The 22,768-nt window shown below is 47.2% G+C and overlaps 1 protein-coding gene across 3 annotated transcripts in view; it reads right to left on the reverse strand.

Annotated features, from left to right (window-relative positions):
* LOC13036398 (neurotrimin) overlaps positions 1–22,768 on the reverse strand; it is a 138,385-nt gene that overhangs the window by 20,013 nt on the left and 95,604 nt on the right. For all 3 annotated transcript variants that reach the window (XM_033384184.1, XM_015183455.2, XM_003736234.3), the window contains 5 exons: positions 15,755–15,868; positions 8,960–9,160; positions 2,242–2,382; positions 1,408–1,539; positions 621–718 (listed from right to left, as the gene is read on the reverse strand). In XM_033384184.1, the coding sequence (XP_033240075.1) occupies positions 621–718; positions 1,408–1,539; positions 2,242–2,382; positions 8,960–9,160; positions 15,755–15,868 (686 nt within the window). The remainder of the gene's footprint in view (positions 1–620; positions 719–1,407; positions 1,540–2,241; positions 2,383–8,959; positions 9,161–15,754; positions 15,869–22,768) is intronic.

Consider the following 22,768-nt stretch of genomic DNA (forward strand, 5'->3'; position numbering starts at 1 on the left):
TGCCCGGCGCCTTTCTCCTATCTGCACTTTGTAGTGCACTTCAATTTGCCTTTGTAGACTTTTAATTAATGCGTTGTATGGCAGCTGCTCATCCCTGGCTCTGCTCTCTGCTCTCGAACAATGGAGACCAAAGAGAAAGGAATTCAGGGAATGCTGACCAAATTCACGGCCTGATAATGATATCTATATCTTTGGCCGAGTCTATTTGTGCCACTTGAAAGTGCCAAAGTCGAAAGGAAAGGCATCATATCAATGTGCTAAAGGAAGACAGACATACTGGAAAGATATCTTTATCATAGCTAGAAATCCAAGGAATGTTACTTAAATCGAGCGTCATTTATATCCATCGTAGTCTGAATCTGAATAATAATATCTATATCTATAGCTGCATCTGCAAAGTCTTCATGTACATTTGCAAAATTAAACTCCCAGAGAAAAACACTTTGGAGAATGCTGGCACAAATGTATGTGGATACATACATATATCTTTATCTTTATCTATGTATATTTTTAGGATTTTCTCTGTGTGTTCCACCAGTGGTGAGGGGCGTGTTGTACGTGTTTCCGAGTGAACAAACGCGTTAATGAAAATTTATGTATGAAATTTAATTAAAACATACCTCAGGCTGTGTTTCGCCATGGACGATGCAGACCAGCATGGCCTCGTGCCCTTCTCCCGAGAAGACAACGGGACGCTCCACTGCGATTTCTGGCGAATCTGTACATCGGTGGGTGAGTTTTTCGTGGGGTGAGCGGGTGGGGTAGAAAGAATGTTAAGAAATTAGTTAATAACATGGACATGGGTCTCGGGGCCAAAAGCGAAAAGCGAAAAATCAATGGCCCAATGGCCCCGATGGCCAGCTATCGGCGGGAGCCACAGGGCCAGAGAGTGTAAATAGAGATGGGCGCCATGTAATTAGCACATGTAATGCCTGTTCGCGTCCTCCAGGGATTGTCTGTCCGCCACAGTCCGCCAAATTACACATAAATTGTTAATAAATGTCAGAATGGTCGATACCACCCACCCGTAAGGCATTTCAATAATTGTGAGAGTCAACCAATAAATGTCGAGTAAGTGTGTGCACGGCACTGTAATAAAAGCAGTGCTCGCCGCTCTACGGTGTGTGTGTGTGTGTGCCACGTCCGTAGTTCTGTGCCTCTTTCCCTATTAAATCCCTCCCGTCTACTTTGGTTCCACGATTGCATGCATCGAGAGTCAATACCCGTTCGAAATCGAAATCAGTTTTGACATAAATTGAACTGACAGCGAAACTCCGAGCACTCGCACACACATTCGCACCCCCTGAAGTACGGGAAAAAATTAATTTGTTTCGCCTTTCGATTCCATTGTGTGAGTGGGTGGATGGGTGTGTGGGTGATTGGGTGAGTGGGGTCGGGCATACTTACATAGAACATGGAGCACCACCTGGCTGGAGGCGGGCTGGCCGACGCGATTGTTCGCCGTGCATATGTAGACGCCGCCCTTGTGCCGGTCCACGTTCTCGATGGAGAGGACGTGCGAGTGGAGCTTCTCCTCGCCTGCAAAAGTATACCATGAAAACCGCATGAAAAATGCAACTCAATAAGGTCGTGTGGCGCACGGGGCGGGGCTGTGTATGGGCTGTGGGTGGTTTTGTGGGAAGACCAAGAAATGACAGAGCCAATTACAGGGAATCAACGTGCGGCCAAGTGACAGTGATGTCCTGATGCCGTCGTTGTTCGCTGCCCCACCGATCCACAGCTCCACAGTTCCACAGCTCCACCGCTCCAGCGGACCACCAGTAGCCAAACAAGGAAACCACCAACAGAGAGAGGCATATAGATACACACGCCCACACAGTGAGCATTATATTTAATAATAAAGGAGCAGCCCAAGCGGTCGGCGGACAAGGACGCGGCCGAGTCTGTGGCCGAGAATGGCCGGCTCCTGCTGCTCCACAATCCGTAGAAAGTGAGAGAGAGAGAGAGAGAGAGGGAGAGCACTCCTCGTATAATTTCTTTGACTTTTCATTTTTATGGAAATTGTTTAAAGTTTCTTTTACGACTATATTCATTTACTTTTGCTCTCCCATTTCTGGGAGTCGTCGCCATCGCCGTCGCCGTTGACTTTTGTTGCTCTTTATGGTTTTAATTTGCGTGGCGGTGGCCTCTTGGTCGCTGAATGGTTCTTCGTTGGTTGGCTCCATGGATGGTGTCGGGGTATCCTATTGTATGGATATTTGTATTTATGCTGAATCTTACCATTGGGCAAAATATTATTTTTGCGGCTCCAGGTCACATTCGGCATTGGATTACCAGTGGCCGAGCACTCGATGCGCACCGAGGAGCCCTTCTTGACTTGCAAATGTCCGCCGGTGCTAATGTGATGAATCCTCGGTGGCACTGTCGGGGCAAATAAACAGCAAGAAGAGAGAAAAAACACATTAGAAAATGGGGCAACATTCGGAGGAGTCTTGGTCTGGGTCTGGGTCTGGGTCTGGTCCCTGGGTCCCCCGGTCCCAGTGTCCCCATGTCCATCCAAATGTTATGCAAAGTTGGGGCCGGACAAGGACATCACACAATTTGAATAAATAAATGCGCCCCGAATGCAAATTGAATGAGAGAAAACGGCATTTACGCGTCTCTGACTTGGAAAACGGACTCTGGACGCAGGACTCAGGATTCAGGACTACGGACTCCTCTCCTCTATAGAACCGCTGGGGCACAGTTTGATTTAATTCGGGACTCTGGCATTTGTTTATACTTGCGGTGGCATTATTTTACAGCTGTTAAAAATTATGTCTGCTGTGCGCCAGCCGCCGGACAGCCAGCCCCAAAAATCAAGGACAATGCCACAGTCGATGGCTTCATTCTATTTTATTAACATTTCTTATGCGTTATTATATTTTGGGGGCCACTAAAAAAAGAGGGAAAGTTTGCTTCTGTTTCTGTTTCCACTTCTGCTATTGTTTGCCTTGAGTTTTTCGTGAATTTGCGTTTATTTGTCTCGTGCTTTCTCTACTTTCGCTTCTTTTTCTTTCTCGTTGTTTTATTTTGTTTTTAAAGCTCTTGGGTCCTTTGTTCATTTGGGGTGCACATAAATTGAGGGAACAAGCGGACCCAGGCGATATTTTATTGTAGCAAAAATTCGTAGAGGTTCAAGGAATTGTTTTCCCGTAGAGAAAACTCTGCTTTCCGAAACATAAAAGTGTGCTTCAGATTATTTATTTCATTCCAATTTTATGCCAGACATTGGATTGAATATTTTTACGTATTCCCTAGAATAAATCGAGATAATGGATTTGCTACAGCGAGAATGAAACCGCAGACAATAGATTCCGCATATCTCAATAGTTTCTGGATCAGCTGGATCTCTCTTTGAATCACTCTAAATAGTTGATATGTCCACTCCAGTATCCGACTTATTTTCCTTACTTATTGAAGTTTGCCTGCCAAATTTCCTATTCAAAATGTGGTCTCCGTCTCAGGGCGAGTATCATCGACAGCTCAGCAAACAGCAACCGAAATCCACACAGAAATGCATTTGATATACATATCAAATTAGAGTCCAACTGAACTCCTCTGCTTCAGCAGACTGCATGTGTATCTGATTGGGCTATCATCAAATTATGACAGATATTCGTACTTGTATCGTGGCATCCTCACACCCAATGCAATCAATTCGGACCACGACAGTGGACCGGCGAACATGTGTTATTGATGCAATTCTTTCGAATCACATACGATTTGCAATATATCAAATAATATATTCGATTGCTCTGGCCAAAACAAATAGGCAAAGCAAGGCTCTGAGCCCCGAGCCCCGAGCCCCTAGCTCTGTAGGATATTTGCATTCGAAAGAAAATTACAATTGATCACTGAGGCAGCCGCACAGGCAGCGGCATATCGTATCTCCCCACACATACTCTGGTGTGTTGCAGCCACAAAATATGCATTAGACTATAATAAATCATGAGGCTGGCAAAAGGCGCAGTCAGGCTGATGGCTGATAGTCCACAGAAGGCAGGCTCTGGCCTGGCTGGCTCCTCCCATATCTCCCTGTGGTTGTGTGGCAGCTACAGAGAAGCTTAGTCCCTCGGCCATATCTCTCTCTATCCTTCCCTCTGTCTCTGTGGATATGTGGATATGGATATCTGTGTATGTTTTTGGAATACTCGTATTTTCAATAATTTCACGCTTTGGTGGGACTTTATCCTCGCCAGTGGATCGCATATTGAATTCAATAAATATACCCATCTTCATGCGAGTGCGAGTGCGAATGCGAGAGCTTGTGCCGAAAGCTCTTTTAATACGAGCACTCGATGGTAAGGGCAGGGACTGAAATTGATTTGGATTGACTACTGGCTGGCATGTAATACGTGGGATTGTGGCATGTAATGTCATGCAGATGACGACTGCTTAATGGGTCTCAATCTTTAGACAGCTCTTGCGGTGGCAGTGGCAGTGGCAGCGACAGTGCTGGTGGTGCGCTGTCGGTGGTGGTGGCGGTTCTGGCGGCTTGCGGGCAGCTGGCAAAAATTTTAATAAGCAGCTCTTTCAAAGCATTTGCCGCAGTAGCCGCAACAGAGACAGCAACAGAAGCAGCAGCAGCAGCAGCAGAGGCCGATGTCGATGCGGAGGCAACTCCAATGTCGGTTGCGGGCAGTTTTGACAGAGTTTGTTTCATATTGATTTCGTTATATATATATGTATGTATGTACGTATGCACATGTGTGTGTGTGTGTTGGAATGGCTGCTAGGCTGCGGCTCTCAACTTCTGGCCATGGTTTTGTGGCATTCAAAGTTGAGCACAGACACCGCCCACCCACACCCACACCCACACACACACACACACAAGCACACACATCCATTTGAATCTTGAGCTGGGAAAACTTTAAGTGGTCCTCGAGCCTGTAGTCTGTGTAGTCTGAAGACTGCTGAGCAATTTAAATCCATATTCTGTTGCAGGGCGATAAACTTTATTGCCAGAGAACTTAAACGGATCCAAGAGCTTGGCATTTAATTGTGGGTTCACTTGGCTAAGACCAAGCCTTTGCCAGTTCTACCAGTCGTGCCACCATTCCCCTTCCCTTCTCTGTTGCATGTTCAGATGGTGCAAGTTCGCTTTGGTTTTGCAGTGTGTTGGTAATTTGTCTCAAGTATCCAAAGAAACTTTGCCTGTATGCGTGTCTGCATGGAGAGTTGCATGTGTGTGTTTCATTTGTTTATCCCTCTTGTGGCATATAATTATGGCACACCTCTCCCTTTTGCTTCACTGCTCTCCTCACTCTTCAGTCTCTGCAACAGCATCTTTTGTTAGTGTACAAACATTGTTGTTCCACCCATTGTGCTGGCAGTATGGAACTATTGTTGGCCATCTGCCCATAATTAAAGGCTGACCGTGCCCCTCAGCACCTGCCACGGCCACTACTCGTACGTACCACTGGCCTGTCTCTGTCTGCGTCCTATGTAGCCACATCCGTCTCCGGATCCGTGTCCGCCTGGGTGTCCGTGAACAGTTGTTTTGGCATATTGTGCATATAAATCACAGAAATGAGGCTTCATTTTCTATGCCACACCACAGAACACAACACCACACCACACGACACAAAACAACACGACACGATAATCAATGCAATAATTATGGCTTCCGGTTCAATGCTTTCATTGTCATCGATACTTTAAGTGTACGGGAGACCGTACCTTGGACTTTTGCGGTGTCCTGTAATTACCTTTCTAATTGCCATATTCGGTGACATTTTAACTACCGAGTAATCCTACTCGAGTGCAGGCTAATTTCAATTGGAGATGCACCACCCACACTGCCCCGAGCACGCCACAACAATGCGCATTAAAGTCACGCACAAAATGTATTTAAAAATCCATGTATCAGACGGCCAATGGCCAATGGCTGATGCCTGATGGTTGATGCCTGATGGCTATGGCTGTGGCTCTGATAAAAATGTGCAAATTGCCGCAATGGCTGACCGCGACTGCCACCGCATAACATAATGTTTTGCGGTTGGATTTGGGTGAGCCACATGCCCCAAACCGAATTGTACCACAACGCATCGATGCGATGCCCTACTGAGTGGCAACAGACACCGACTGCCACTGGCTAATGGATGGATTTTGGACTGTGGGTGGACGGTGTCGAAGGCCTAATTGGTTTTATTAAATGTCGTATGAATAAAGCTGCAGTTGCAGCTTCCACAGCTGTTGCCACTGATGCGGCAGCACAGGTTGAATTAATAAAAATGCTTTTAAGCCAAATCCCAACCCAAAACTGAAGCAAGGGCCTGGGTGCCATGCAAGAGTCCTTGACACGGTTATCCTGCCTTCTATTGACACTTGGTCAACAGTGGCAGCGGAGAGCAGTCAGCAGTTGGGGGACAGAGAACCACAGCAAGGATGGCCAGCAACCTTGACAGGAAAATCCACGGACACATCAAATATTGAAGCTGCAGCGTTTGGGGGTTAGGTGAGAGCCAGGCATGTGGTTCTCCTGTAATTATGTCGGCGCCATAGGAGAGAGGGAGAACAAAGCACAGTGCACAGATATTAATGTTTGGGCCATATTAAAAGATTTGTCAACGGACAAACTTTTGGCCATTGCTCGGCCGCTGCCTCCGGGCAGAGGCTCCGACGCCGACGCCGACGTCGACGCCGACTCTGGCTTCGACTCCATGGATCGACTGGATCCAGTTGGTCCATTTTTTGGCCATCGCCGGAGCTAATGTCTTTGTAAGTGCGACGTCGCTGGCCAAGTGCGAAACTTTGGCAAGAGCGCACATTATTTTTTCATCTTTAGTGTGAGCCAAACTGAAAGTAATTTACGCTCGTAAAAACTGCCAGGCCGAGATGCCAGAGAGCGGCAAACTTTATGAAATTTATATACGGACTGGAGTTCTGAGCCACATGGATTCGGGATTGGGATCGCACTTTTTTCTGTTTGGGAGGGTGCCTGCCGCTCCTCGGACAGCAGTGAGGATTGCTGTTTGTTTGTTGGTTGGAAGGTTGGTTGGCTGTCTGCTGTCGAGCCTATAAAAACTTCGACAGCGCATTATTTTTCCTTGTTTCTCCTTTGACAATAATGGAGATGGGTTCAGTGGTTGGGGGTTGCGGCGTTTGGTGCGAGGGAAAAAAACTGGCCGAGAAATTTACGTGCGCTGCGAAAGTTCAATAAACGAAATATTTTCTGGCCATGATCATTATTTGGCAAACGGAGCGCATAATAAACACATAAAATAAACAAAACTTTTCAATAATCGACTTTTTTTCGTACTCTTTGTCCGTGGCTGCTGTTGCTGTTGCTGTTGCTGTTGCCGTGGCCCAAACGCCCCCAGGAAGCACCACAGCACCCCCGAACCCCATTCTTTTCAGACGAGTCTTCGTTTAATGTTTGCTTGCGGCGACGCCGACGCCCCAACCAGGAGGATGGAGGATGGTCTGTAGAGCAGCAGCAGGAGGACCCCCGTTGGATGTGGGAGCTGGCAGGACCACAAGCCAGGACCAAGTTTCAATGACAAATGAAAAAAGTTGCCTCTGCTAAAATAAATACGCATTTTTTATAGGCTCCCGAGTAATGCTTAAGCAAAAAAATCCATGTATCTGTATCGGGGCTTAAAGGCCGCTTTAAAGACATCAATAAAACTATTTCTCAATCATTTTATAGCTCTTCACAGGAGAGCAAAGTAAGAGAATTGGAGGAGTGACCTGAGAGCAAAGGCAGATACGAATGGAGGAAGATGGAGGATACAAGGCGGAAGAAAGGAAAGATTGGTTTCGGAGAAAAGGGGGATAAAGTTAAGAGGAGTGGGCGATAGAGTGGAGAAAGGGCAGAGAGGCCGGACGGAAGAGAGTGAGTCCGTGGAGAGAAAGATGGAGATGGGCTTCAGCGCACTTCGGAGATTTGGGGAATTGTATCGCAATTTGCATGCGCCGCACACAGGCGAGCGGAAAGCACAAGAAAAGAGAGTTAAAAGGCAAGTGTTAGCAATGCAGAAGGCGTGGCAGTCAGACACACACACACACATATTACAGACACACAGAGAGAGAGAGAGAGAGAGAGAGACACACACAGGGGTATGCAAATAAAGGGCAACATTGTAATTGGGGGGGAAATATATGTAAATTATTCATCATTGCTGATTAGAAGCCCAGCGAAGACGCATGCCACAAGGATAAAAAGAAGGGAGGAGTGAGGAGAAGCAGCAAGAAACGAAAAGCAGGAGCAGGGATTGACGGGTCGGGTCTGAAGCAGGCACAAAACCAGAAACAAAGCTTCAAGCCAGTACTAATGCCAATGCCGGAGCAGAGCCGAAGTCGCACGCTTGTTAGGCACAATGGGTCCCCGACAGGAAGTAGTTTGGGCGCAGAGGACTGCTGTGAGCGAGAAGGAGCAGCAATTTGCATCCGCTCTCTGTCTCCATCTACGGCTCTGGCGGGGCCTGCAGCTGGGATTGGGCTCCAAAGATGGGCCACAATTCTGGGGCAAATGGCAGATTAGTTTTGATTTTTTCGCCGCTCGTCTCTCTATTGAATCTGGGGCCGTAAAGCGGCCAAATTGCAGCGAATCTACTTTGCATATTTGAGTGGCCCGGACGCATAAAGCATTAAGCACCAAGGATCTAAGGATCTAAGGATATGTTAATTTGACCAACACACAGCAGCCGAAGCAGCCGAGGCAGCAGCAGCAGCTCCATCAGGCTCAGCGACAAGAGCGAGAGGTAGATCTGCCTTTGCCTGCCCCCAAACAATAGGGCCCGAGTGATTTGGGGAGGCCGCATAAATTTCGCCACCCCCCCATAAAAATCCCATGGAACGTCAATCTCTATCGTTGTGGGTGGGATTGCAAGGGGGGGACGTGATGCCGGTGCTGTGGTGTGGTGTGGATATTTTGCATAACAATGCCACAATGTCGAAAAGTCAGTCCGGGGTGGGGGTGGGGGTGGTGAAGGGAGTGGTACGTCCTACTTACCCAATATCTCGACAGTGTGGGTGATTTCCCGTGGATCCATCGTGGCAATTTGGCAAATATAATCGCCGGCATCCGTTGGCAGGGCCTCACGTATCTGCAGATTGAAGCCATTGACCAGGCGCACGCGTGGATCGGGCGTCACTTTCACGGAACCAGCGGTTAATATGGCGATACCCCGCTTCCAGGCCACAACATAGGTGTCTGCAATCAGATTGAAAGAGATTGAAAGAGAAATGAGATTATAATTGATTGAAAAATTATGTTCGAGAGTTCGAGAGTTATTAAATCGCATGGCATATTCGAGTGGCATGCACTGCACTGGCACTCGCACTGGCACTGGGAGTGGCAACGCGGCAAATTGAAAATTCAGAATTCAAATGACTCAATTACAGGACGCTTCAAAGGATCTAAAAAGGCTAGAAATTCAATTTGGCATGGACCCGCAAACACACACACATACAACACACAGCGACTCTCAGAATTGGAGGCATAAACCGCAGACAGGCGGCATGAACAACGGCTGGGGCTGGATGAAAGAGGGGAGAGGGAGAGAAAGAGAGAGCGAGAGTCAGACAGGCACTCAGTAACACCCACTTGATATCCGCTAATGTGCGGCATTTGCAATCATATGCCAGAATGAGAGGCAGTCAGACACTCGGATGCTTTCAACAGTGCGGCGGGCAGGCTGCCAGTACTGACAGAGTGAGGCACGCAGGAGGAAGGATGCCAGCCAGACAGCCACACAAACGCACAGAAAGAGCACCCAGAGAGTGTGTGGCGTCCACACGTACACACATACAACAGGCCCCAGCCATAGCCCCAATGGCAATGGCGTATTCATCGAACTCATTAATTGTGATTCCTTTTTCAATTTATGTGAGTTGCTCGATGTAAATTTCCGCGCGCGTGCAACGCCAATGAGCACGGATAGGGAAATGGTTAGGCGGCAGGAAGAGGCGCCTGGAGCTGCGGCAGGGGCAGGGGCAGGGCCAGGGGCAGCAGCTGTGCCAGGAATACGAGCTGTGGGAGTCAGTGTATTGGAAATTCGAATGACTGTGTACTGAAGCAGCCGGATTTTGCTACTAATGATGTATGACTTCCGTGTCTCGCCGCCAACGAGCGAGAGGCGTTCATTAAAAATTAAAACAATTTTACCAAAGCCAAAAAATCAAGAGTACGGGAAAATTATGTTGTATGTAGTATGAGTCCTTGTGCCCGTGTCCGTGTCGGTGTCTCCCCGCTTAAATTGATTTCACCACGAAACGCATGCACACAGATGAACATTTACTCCGAGTAGAAGGCAGGACCGAGGTGCTCGCCTCGGCTGTAATAAAATGCTTATGAAGTCATTTACATGCGCATTCAAAAAGCGTATTTATTTGCAATGAGTTCAACAACATCAACAAGCCAACCCAAGAACGAGGCGGCACAGGCTGTGCCATAGGAAGAGGCACAGGTACAAGACCAGAGGCAGAGGCAGTGGCAGGCGAAGGCGAAAGGGGAGGGGGAAGGGGAAGGGCAATGCAGGCGCAGTGCACTGCAAAAACAAATAAATAAACGAGCACCACCTGCTGTCGTTAGCGTGTGTGGCATAGTCGAGTCGAGTCGAGTCGAGTCGGAGGTAGAGTCGTATAGTAGTTGTCCCAGAGACTCTGCAACGTAGGAAAAGTATAATTCTTGTGGCACACTGGGGAGAGGTGCGGTGTGGTGTGCGGGCATTGAGTTGTGGGCTCAACACCAGGGAACCCTTGCATGCATCCTGCCCCGGGCATTAGAGAGGGGGGCCATGTACGTGCTGCCTGCAAAGTGCAGTCATATCATATTAGCCGCTTGATTGAGTTATGAATGAAGCAACATCGTTGGTGTATGGCATCCTGGTGGCATAGTGCCGAACGTTGCAGGTTCGGTCTCAAAGATATGCAAATTGGAGAAAGGTTTTCTGGTTTTCATTTCTGGTTTGCAAGTATTATTAGAGCCTGTCAATTATTTGGTTTCAATGCAGATGGGAATTAGAAAATTGGTTAATTCTTGCCCTGTTCTGCCTAATTGCATGTCTTTTGTTTCATGGAATTTCTTGCCAAAAATTCCTTTTGCCCATGACCACTGTCCATTGTCCATGCATGACATTGGAAAGGCTTCAGAATGACAGAGGAATGTCTGTCAAAGTGTGTCTGTTGGATAGCCAGAAAAAAGATGTGAAAAAGTCAAAATAAAATCGGAGATGGAGATGGAGTCTGTGCCTGTGGCTGTGGCTGTGTCTGGGCAGGAAATTAATAATACTGCGGAGTACAGTGGAGTCTTGTTCTTGAAAGGACAAGATGTAGCAGTGGCTGGAGAAGAACCATTGGGGGCAGTGGCAAGACCACATAAATTAGGAGTCCGGTTCATGTGTGCCACTGCTCCTGCTAGGAGAGAGGCAGAGGTACTGCAACTAAATAAATTGTTAACTAAAATAACAACAATCTAACGAAAACAAGCAAAACACGAAACGCCTCAATTTCCGGTTTAAGTGTTCTAAACTAAATAGAAACCCACACACAGTTACACACAGACACAGGAACAGAGATAGACAGGGAGGGGGAGAGGCAGCTGAAGCATTACGACAACAATACATGCAAACAATTGCGCCGTTAAGCGAGCGAGAAGCCGAGCAGCAGCAGCAGCAGAATGGGAATCAGGATGAAGATGGGTCCTAGGGTCCTGGGTCTGGTGGCATGGAGGATGGGGATGAGGCATGGGGCGGAAACTCGGTAAAAGCATTTCGGGCTCATGCACACGGAGTTCCACATAAACACAGGCCTCCGTCCTGGACAAATGGCCGACCGCACGTCCTGCTACAGAGAGAGCGCTTGTCCATTGTTTACAGCCCGAAAGCCAACTTTTAGTTTTCTACACTTCACCCAGTGACAGCCACACACACACACACATCTGCAGATACTCGGACACACGCACACACACTTGTAGAACCGATTCAAATATGGCCAATGTTCGCATTGTTGCAGCGCTTTTGTCTGTTTGCTTTGGGCATACTGTGCGTATGCGCAATATGGCTGTAATGGTCTGCCTTTGGGCCAGCCAGCTTTTGACCTGTTCTGACCAGCTAGGACCATCTGTAAGCCATGTTTTCTTGCAGTGTAGTTGCCTCCACAACGGACCAAAGGCCGACCAACGGACATGTTGTTTGTCTGAGCGCAATTTATTGCATGTCGGAAAGGCCAATATTATAAGATGATGACCCCCGAAGATAAACGATGTTGCGGCTTAGCCGCCGCAGAGTAAACTAGAGCGGAGAGGTGCGGTGTGCAAAGAGGCAGAGACTTATCTGCAACTTCTTGTGGAACTTTGAGAGTGTGCGAGACTGTTAAGTGTAGCGTGTGCGTGTCTGTGTCTGTGTCTGTGCCTGTGTTCGTGTGTATGTTGCAAGTACGTAAAAAGCGAAATTAGAACTGTAAATGGCATTAATATTGAAACTTTGTTGCCTCCTGCCCCTGCCCCTGTCCCTGCCACTCCCTCTGTGCCGCTTCATCCTTATCCAATCCATCCGTAACGTGGAGTACTTGTGGGACCCACGTTCTGCTGTTTGCACAACTTCAACTTTTGCGGTACGATTCCATTTCCGTTTTCTGGGCAATAGTTCCGAAGCGCAGCGCCGACAAAGCTCCATCAAAGCGTAATGAGCGTTTGTATGGCCGCAATGACGGGGTTTTTGTGTTTTGAATTTTATTGCAGTCGAGTTTACAGTTACGGCAACATTACTAACTGCCAGTTGGCCGTGGCAGTGGCCATAGTTGTTAAATGTTTTTGCTGCCACATTGCCACTACTGTACTACTGTAAAACTGTACTCGTGCTTCTGCCGCAGTAACCGCAATGAAAAATTCACACTACACTCCGGCAGCATAAAAGGCTTTGCATGCAGACAAGTTGAGCAGTGGATAAAATGGCCAAAGCAATTAATTAGCCGATTTAGAAGAGCTCAAAATGGGCAGCACTTAAAAGCCCGAATCGCCGTGGACTTCCAATGAAAATATTATGAGGTCGAATCGAATCAAACGAGTCTATTGGATGAGTGCCAGAGTGCGAGTAAGTGAACCAAATGGTAGACAACAACAGTGACAGTCCATGAATATTTTAAGAATTTTAAAACATAAAAGCATAAATTATATAATAATATTTACTTGCCACAAAAAGCACAAGAAAACAAACTGATTTGCAAGGATTAACAGGAAAATTTCCTAAGCAAACGACCAGAGTCTAAACGAGGCCGAAACTGGTGACAGACTTGTCTCTTTGTTTGTGCTTTCTTTGGCCTAAAAATATAAGCCACATTGCAAATTAAAGCCAGGCCAAAAGTGGGATGGAGAAGACTGGGACCCCTTCCGCCACATTTGCAGTTTACGTCATTGAGAATTTTATGCAATTTTAGAGTAAATTGGAGCTTTAGGGGCAGTGATTCCTGTGATTGCTTTCCCCACTTAAACTTTTCACCAATTTAGCTGCTGAATATCATAGTTGATGTACCCCCTTTTCAGTTCTTTCCAGCAGACAGGGTATCTCTGTCGATTGAAGTTTGTTTGGCCAAGTGCGAATGCTCTGTTGTTGCCCAACCCCAGGCGATAGAGAAGAAAAAGCAGTAGAGGGAAAAGATAAGCAGTAGAGTAGAATGAGGACTATTTAAAGCAGCAGTAGAACCGTCAGCAGAACCATCAGTAGAGCTGCCGGAGCAAAAACAAACAGAAAAATACACAAGTTTCTTGCGTGCCAGACATTGAAGAACAAATAAAAATTCAAATGAAATGAAATGATAATGATGAAATGTTTCACTGTTTTTTCAGAGCGAGAGAGAGAGAGAGAGTGAGTGAGAGGAAGAAGACGACTATCGTTCTGTCTGAGTGTATGTCTGATTGTTTGATTGTCTGAGCAGCGGCAGAGACAATCGAGTCAAAAGTTTACTCTTTAGGAGTGCACAGCTCTGTAATAAGTGTTTAAAGGCATTTTCATATAATATGTAAACGACGACAGACACACGCACCCATCCTTTGTGTGGATTTTGTTCATTCTTTTTCGAATTTAACGAGCCTTGCATGCATAAAACGAAATGAAAATGTGCATAAATTTTACCGTGGAGTACTCGGTTTTAGTGGGGTTTTAAAAATTCTATCAATTATTTTTTACACTTTACGGGCCACGACCATAAAAAGGGGACACGATGAGCAGGGCATCACCTGCTCTGGCAATCGTTTCGAAAGCTAATCATATTTTCAGGGGGATCTCCTTCATAAAGCATGCGTTATTAAAAATATGAAATCGCGCTGCGGCTTCACTTTTTAATTATTGCGTTTAAGCCACGAGGCGCTTCGGTGCTCGGGGGACTCTCGCGCTACTTTCTTCTGGGTCTCTCTGAGAGATGTCTGTAATGAAATTGTCGTATGGGCACTTTATTAGCATAATGCGGCATTAGTCGGGGACAAACTGGGGCGGCTCCGAAGCGGACTCCGACCCATTCCCGATCCCAGAGTAAACCAACGCCCAGGCAATTTATTTCCCCCCCCAGTCCTGATGCTTTCTTTTTATATTTACTTTCTTGTGCTTCATTCTGTACTTTCTTTTTCTCTCGTTTCGTTTCGCTTCTTTTCTCTGCCCTGTGTTTTATTTTTTTTATTATTAGTACCCAAATGCCCGCAGCTATAATTTTGTTGCAGAAAATTGTCTATGTATCGCATCTCCAGTGTCTGCTTCGTCTTCATCTTGGTCCTGGCAATGGCACTGGCACTGGCACTGGTCCTCGTCTTGGTGCTGAACCTCATCCTTGCCCTCCTTGTCGCCGTTGTCAGAGGCAATGAAGTGCATGAGAAACGCAAATGAAATTCTTTGTTCTGTATTTCTTTTCCATATAAAAGGAATGCTTCGACCGCAGCCAACCCCCATTTCCCAGCCCCCAACACTCGGGCACATACTCGTATGTATCTGCGAGATTCACATATATCCGTACAATACATAAAATGTGCTCCAAGTGTTTGGGTCCAAGTTTTTATGTAGCATTTTGTTCTGACCATCTTCACAGCCTGTGCTCGGACTTTCCTCTTCTTATATTTTATTTCTTCTTATATCTGAGCCCCGCTCCGTTTCGTTTCGCTCCGTCTTTTGGCCTGGCCGAAAGGCGGCTGTTGCTTATGCTAAATCCTGCTTATGTACAAATAATCTCGCACACACGACCGCATTTAAATTGAAAAACGTGCATGGCCACTGCCAATGCCACTGCCACTTGCCACTGCCACTGCCACTGCCACCCACTGGAAATGCCGGACCGGGTCCGACTTGAGTGGAGTGAAAGACCGCAACAAAAACGCCATAACCACTACACACATGTCTTGGATCGGACACTCGTCAGGAGGCGACTGTCCTCCGTTCTCCACCCCACTCGACCCCCTTCCCGTCCCGCCTTCCGTATACCGAAATCCATTCTGTTTTTCTGTGGTCGAAATGGACCTGGACTGGAGACCAGTCTCCCAGCCATGGGATCAATGCATAGTTGTGGGCAGGCCGACCATCGTATAATGCCGGCTTAATTATATGTTTAGGAGTCCTTCGACCGCAGAATTTAAATGCAAACGGCGTGGTCGGAATAGAATTTCAGTTAAACTACCCGAAATGGTTTATCTTCAAGATTTTTGAGAATATTTGAAAATTTTCAGCATCGTCGAGAAGTAATTTTTAGACACTTTTGGGTTGTAAAAAGAATTCCATTTGTAAATTAATCGATTTGATCTTTGAATAGTCAGATCTCTATCGCTTACCCGTATTGGCCACCTCGCATGGCAGCACTATTGTCTCGCCGGTGATAAACTTGAAGGTCTCCGAGCGTGATATAAACATGGGCTCGTTCTTCGTCATCATGCTTTGAGCCGACACTGCAAAATAAACAGAGAGCGAGAGAGAGAGGGGGAAAGAGGATATTAATATGAAATGCTTTTTGGTATTTTCGTTTAAAATATATAAAGCAAATTACTCAAAATATTATTACTCACGTCCCACACACACACACACACACAGAGACACAGATGCTCTGGGGTTTTACGAGCTTGTGCACACACTCAGGACACCATCACCATCATCGTCAGGATGAACATGATGGTGTGTCCATGTCACAGGGTGTGCGTGCGTGTGCTGGTCGCTCTAATTGGTTTAGTGCATTTAAGAATATTTGTCATATGTCGGAAAGTTCATAAAGTGCATTTTATTATGCCCATCCATATGAAAGTTGTCAAATTTACGCAGTGGCAAGAGTCCGTGACAGGATTCGGGGATAGATGTGGAGGAGGAGGAGGAGGAGCAGGCGGTAGGAAGTGGGTAAGTAATTTAATGCACTTGCTGTTGATTTCCTAATCAATTTTATATATGTCAATCTCATTGCAACTCTTGTCTACTCTTCTTGTGTGGGGGCCAAAGAGACTTTAGTTAATTGCCTAAGAGAATTTATTTGTGTGCGTGTGTGCGTGTGTGTGTGTGAATCCTCTGGGCGAGTGTGGGCTCAAAGTGTTAAAATGCACTTAAATATTAAAGCATACTTTTGGGCCGCTCATCTGCTGAGCACCGGTATTAACTCGATTGTTCACACAGCCACACAGCCACTCACACGCATACCCACACCTCCATTTCTCCTCCTTTTCCGCTCTCTCTCTCTCTGATAGACTCTCAGTCACACATTTGCGTATCCTGAATGTCGTGTGTCATGCATAATTAATGCATCCCCATGGCGACCACATCAAAGGCCTCTCGCCAGTGCCTCAGCACGGGCAAGGGCGCCCGACATTAGTGTTCGAGTATTTGTTTGGTTTTGTAATTAAACAATGATTATTACATAAATAGCCTCGCATTGCGGCCGGCCTCAATTAAACTCAATTACACCCTGCCCCAGCCGTCATTCGTAGCACTTTTGGGGCGACGGGACTCCCAGATGCCAGCGGATACGCTCATATCCGGTTACAAGGTAATCGATTATATTCTTCTTTTTTTTAGGTGTGACAAAGCAGAATGTGGATACAGCTCTAGACACAGAGATACGATTACGAGCTACGACTACACGGGACACACTTCCGCTACGAGCAAACAGTGGGGCCATCAAGTGGCAGTAGTGGCAGTGGCAGCAGCACCAGCAGCAGCAAAAACCAGAAAAATTGTGCGTCAGCTACGTCCAACGTTCAACGTCCAACCTCCAACGTCAATGGCAAGCAGGAGAGGCTATGGCAAACAATTTAATACGTTTAAGCGAATGTGTCAACAGGGCAAGCTGCCTTGAGCCCTGGAGCTCGTGGGGCTCTGGCAAACGATGAACAATGGGTCACAGGATGCGGACAGGCAGAGGCAGAGGTAGCAGCCTCGCCAGAAGAGCCGAGCAGCCGAGCAGCACAAGTAGGACCGGCCAAGCACTTTTGACACCATGACAAGGCCCGGGTGACGTGGCGAGCAGAGGCCAAGGTCCTGGAATTGAATTGATTCGATTACGCTGCGGGCACAATAATGAAGTGTCAAATGTTGTATTTATCTGCTGTGGAAACATTCGTGAGGCAGGACGAGAAAGTAGAAAGAGAAAGTAGGCAAAGCCAAAAGTCAGCCAGCACGCACTTGGCCAATGCGGAGCCACACAAGTGGGAGGCTGACAGGAAGCAAGACAGGACCTGGCAGGACTTGGACTTGGACTTGGACCCTCCCTCAATGCCATGTTTCTGGCATTTTATTTGATTTTTTTGCTTGCTGCTTTGCCGCTTTTTTCCGGTTTCTTTTTTTTCGGGACAGGACCGGCTTCTGCCCATTTGTGTTTTGTTTTCACTGGCTTTTCCTTCGCCTGTGCGTCTCTGCTGCTGGTGCTGGCCTGTAAATATAATTTCTTTTGTATCCTGGCTCTCGGTGCTGTGGCTCCTTTCCTGTGACAATATTTTTGCAAGCCGGATAAAGGCGTTGGCAGCACGTGCCTGTGCTCCTGTCAATCGACTCCTTGATGCGGATAATAACGAAATAATGCCAGTCGAACAGAGCTATTTCTCTCCACTACGGAGACGTTCGCCTTGTGACACTCTTTTGAAGTTTCTCCCTCCCCGGAAAGGGTTTCTTCCCGGCAGGCAGGCGGAATATTGTCTGGGGATTCAGGGCTCCAGGATTCGCCATTCGAGTGCTAATAAACTAAATGACTTTGTGCCACTTGGGCACTGATATGTGCCACGTCTGTGTGGATGAGAGCAGCCCCGATAACGATGCCTCTGCCTGGCACTAATTTGAGCGTGCCACATAGTAGAAATACATATGTACATATTTCTGCATATTTATTTGATTGGACCCCCGTCCTATCCAATTCATGGAGATCCCAGGGGTAAATATGCATTCATTGAACCGAGGCCCAGTTGGAAGTTGGAATTGGAATCTCGTTTTTTCCGTCTGGTCAGTTTTCCTCCCCCCCTGTCCATCTAAATGTCTGTGTGTACAATTCAATTTCAATTTTCCAATTTTAGTGCCCATTGTGGGGTCTGCTCTACGCTGTGGGCTCTATTTTTTCCGCCTCGCGCCCCTTATTTTCCATTCTCTAGAAGTAGTACGAGTAGTATTTTTTGTTTTTGCGGTTTGATATTCAAAGTTTTTCCATTAAAGTTATTCGCAGAGAATAAGAAAAGTTTGCAGCACATACAGTTGCAAGTATTCAATTTGAGTAGAAAATTATCAAACAAGTTTTTATTCGGTTTTGTTGCAGGTCCAATCCGCCCACTGACCTTCAGCTACGCCCACTGCTCCATCCATTCCTGGGGGAGCAGAGGGCAAAGGCTGGCGCCAAAAAAAAGGAAAAATGCCAACAAAATTTTTGGTAGCACGCAAAGTGCATAAAATATAAAAATAGTTGCAACTGCTGGCTGGGTGGCTGCCTGCTGCTGCTGCTGTTGTAATTTCGAGTGCTCGGCGAAGCACCTGGCCGTCCGTCCCGTGTGGCATGCCGGTGATGGAGCTGCAAAACATGGAGCGACAAATGAAACGGCGGCGGCAGCTTGTTGAGCAAATGCCCCCACCCCCCCTGGAGGCACCCTGGGAGCAGGCAGAAGGAACAGAAACAGGAACAGCGACAAAGTGGAAGCTGGGAAAAATGGGAAAATTCATTAAATGCCGCGTGGAGTTGCGAAAACTAGCTGAAAGCCAAAGAAAACTTAAATCCAGGACGCATTTGCAAAGGAACTCCTGCGGCTATCCTGAGAAAAACTCAGCGGGGATGAAGCGAAAAAGAGCAAGTGCATTTCCCAGCAGTTGCCAAGAGCAAACACGTAATATCTTTTGAGCGGCTACTTATCCTAAAGTGGCCAAGCGAATGCCGGTCCTCCATCTACCACTCTTTCTCTCTGTTCCTCCACCCATCCATCCAGCCGTCTGTCGGTCTATCTTGGCCACCAGATGGATGCATAAATCTCCCATATATCGGCCAGACCAAACGAAAACCCCCATTCTAACGTGTAGGATGGTGGAGGGAAATACCCAAATTCCGTGCACTATTAAACCGTTCGCTGCACAAAGGGCAAACTGGCGATAGGGAACTGAGCCGAGTTGAACTACCAAATTTAGCGCATGGGAATCAGGGATTACCTCAACATGAGCACACATGAACCATGCGCATACACACACAGTTTTCCAACTGTTTCCAACGGAGCAAACAAAGTGAGGAAAGAGAGGGTAGAGGGCGGAGAGAGGAGAGTGAGAAGGCTAGTAGGTTGTGGCAAGCATTGCCAAAATTGAGTGAAAACCAAACTTTGATACTGCTGTTGTTGTTGTTGTTGTTGTTGTACCGTTACGTTGCGTTACATGCCACTCCCTTCAGGACTCGGCCGCCTTTCCATTCCTATCGTATCCCACCGACTGGCACGCCCATTTCCGCCACATGTTAAAACAATCTAAAAAGTTAGCGGGAAAACAATGTGATTGCAAGTGAAATATTCATGGAGTGCACTTTTGACATGAAACTTGGCCAAGCCGCAAACGACGAAGGAGAAAGGCGAAGGGTGAAAGGCGAAAGGCGAAAGACGAAAAGCTATAGACGTTGGTCGAAACCCAAGTCGTTGTTGGCCAGGCTTTCGAAGGGGTGCCAAAGGAGTAACGGAACTCCAAGTCTCGTTTGGTGTGGGAAAGGAATGCAGTGAAGCGCTAATTTCCAAGCCACAGAGAACACGAGCACAGAATTGATAGTAAACTGTGTGCTGCCTGCCCGCCAGCCTGGACAACCCACTGAATATATCTCCACCGCTTCTCTCACACACATGTGGGCCATAAAATCTGAAGTTATGTTGAACAATTTTTGGCCAACTGCTGTGGGTAATTTGTTTGCTCGCGCTGCTGTGGTTTAACAACATGTTATCCGGCTTGTATACCCATGAAAATCAATAGAACACCGACCGCTTTTCGCTCGCCCGACCGTAGCGTTGAATAAATTGCAAGTGCTTTTCCTCGTTTTTTGTTGGTCGGAGATATGCTTCAGTATTTATTAAGCATGCGCCCTGATGATTGGCCATAGATGGATGCTTCCTTCTCCATCCTCAACACAAGAGATATTCTCCTTCCTCCCAAGTCTGATGGTATATCATTTACCAGACACACACACACACACATATATATAATCTAATACTAATACAAATACAAAACAAATGGACCAAGGCAATACGAATGCAATGTGTCACCTTTATGGCGACAGGAAAATGAAATCACGTTGTCCCTCACGTGACAAATGCTTTGGCTATGATAGATGTGACCGTGGAGCTGCTTCCCTTTCCTTTCCATTCCTTTCCATATATATCGTGTACATATATATATATATATAAAGCTTTCTCTGATTCTCTGTGTTTGTCAGTGGCTCCCAGTGGCTCGGAGCACGTTCCAGATGGCCCCGGTGACGACAACACGTAGCGAAATGCGCATTAAATTGTGAAAAATGGAATTTCGGGGCAAATCAAAAGCGTATTACTACCGGGGCCCGGCCCAGCTCCTCCCCAAATAAGTGAGACGCAATGGCGCAAACTTTGCCCCAGCGCTGGCCGAGAACGGCATACACAAAAAACAAATCAATGTCAATGTTCTAATGTCTGGCAGGGACAGCAGCAGCAGCACCAGACCCCACCCACCTACTGCTCTGCCTTGTGGGATGACAACATATGAGAGGCGTCGCCACGTGATTGAGACGGGCCATGTCCTTGTTCTCGTTCTCGTCCTCGTCTTAGGGCACATGTCGCCCATGAATATCGCAAAGCATATTTATTGACTTGTCGACGGTTTCGTCGCCTTTAACGTTGCCTTGGCTGCCGATCCACACCTGGTTGCTGGTCTTTGACCCGGCTCATAAGCTGTCAGAGCAACTTTTGGCCTCATCATCAGCGGAGCAGCGGAAGCTTCGAGCTACAGCTTCCAGCAACATCTCCAGTCAGCTCCTTCACCTTCAACTCCGAGTGGGTGAGAGTGGAGGGCATCGACACGGCATTTGAGTGCTTGCTCGTGCATTAGTCAAATGTTATGTGCCTCTGCTTCAGCCTTTGCCTCAGCCTCAGCCTCTGTCTCTGTCTCTGTTCCTGCCACACACACCTTGCCTCTGGGGCTGGGGCAACGCTTATGCCTACAAAATTTTCACACTCAATTGCCTTGGCAACCTTTTCGCAGGATCACGCGCCGTGCCAACACGGCCACCCTCAATCCGCCAGCTACTTAGCGAGTGTGTTGCATGCAACACTACGCGACATCAGCCCCACACACACGCACACACATACAGACACCCAGCTCACCCACTCATGCTACAGAGCCTGCGTGGGTCGGAGGGCTTTTAAGGCAAGGACATCGAGTTTAGTTTCCTTTTTGTGCCGGCGGCGAGCATTTCGTGGGTCCTTTGTGCAGGATCTCGTGTATAAATTGTATTTTTTGATTGTTGTTGCCGCTTTTGGTGACATTTTTATTCACTCGATTTGTGTATTGGGGTCGGGGTGGGGTTGGGGTTGGCCCTGCATATCAGATTAGCGCATATATCATACGTAATGGCTTCCAAATGACGGCAATGATTTCAATTTGGCGATAAACCAGCGGAGGGGTGCCTTTAAGGCTTAAAGAGTGTGTGTGCGTTTGCGTTTGCCTTTCGGCCAGATGGAGTAATCAAATGTATTGCCAAATTCCTGTCTGCTACCGGGTTGCATTATTAAAAGTATCACCTTTGCTGTGCTGTGCCTGTCTCCCCTGTGCCCCCAGGCGGACCCTACCACAGTGCGTATGAGTAATGCCAGAGCCGGTGCTGGTGCCGTGGCACATTTCTTGCAAGTCAGCCTAGAATGATGGAACGAATGGAGCAGGAAGAAAACAAAAAATACGCACTTCTCCCACTCTCCCCCTCTCTTTCTCTCTGATTGCTCTCGTTTTTGTGCTTTCTGGTAGCTTCGTGATTGACGATAATTGACTGTCGCCGGCATAGGACATCAATCATGATGTCAAAATGGACAGCAGGCAGCATGTAAATTGCATACGATAAAAATGAAATTGAATTCGGTAAACAGAATGATAAAAATCTCTCTCCCTCTCTCTCGCCTTGTTGATAATTTATGCAGGGGACAGAGAAGGACATCGGAGGAGCGTTGCTTGGGGCCATGGCTACAAATCCGACGATGCCCCATCCGATGGCCCCGGAAGCGAAACCAGTGGGTTGTCGCCCAGAAAATGCTGCAAATTCATGCTATTTGTTTGCCGTTTAATGCCCAACGAAATGAATTTGAATATATCATGAGGTTCAGACAAGGGCACTGCGACACTGCGACACT

The sequence above is a fragment of the Drosophila pseudoobscura genome, chromosome 2 (assembly GCF_009870125.1).
Source record: "Drosophila pseudoobscura strain MV-25-SWS-2005 chromosome 2, UCI_Dpse_MV25, whole genome shotgun sequence".
In the NCBI taxonomy this organism is placed as follows: Eukaryota; Metazoa; Arthropoda; class Insecta; order Diptera; family Drosophilidae; genus Drosophila; species Drosophila pseudoobscura.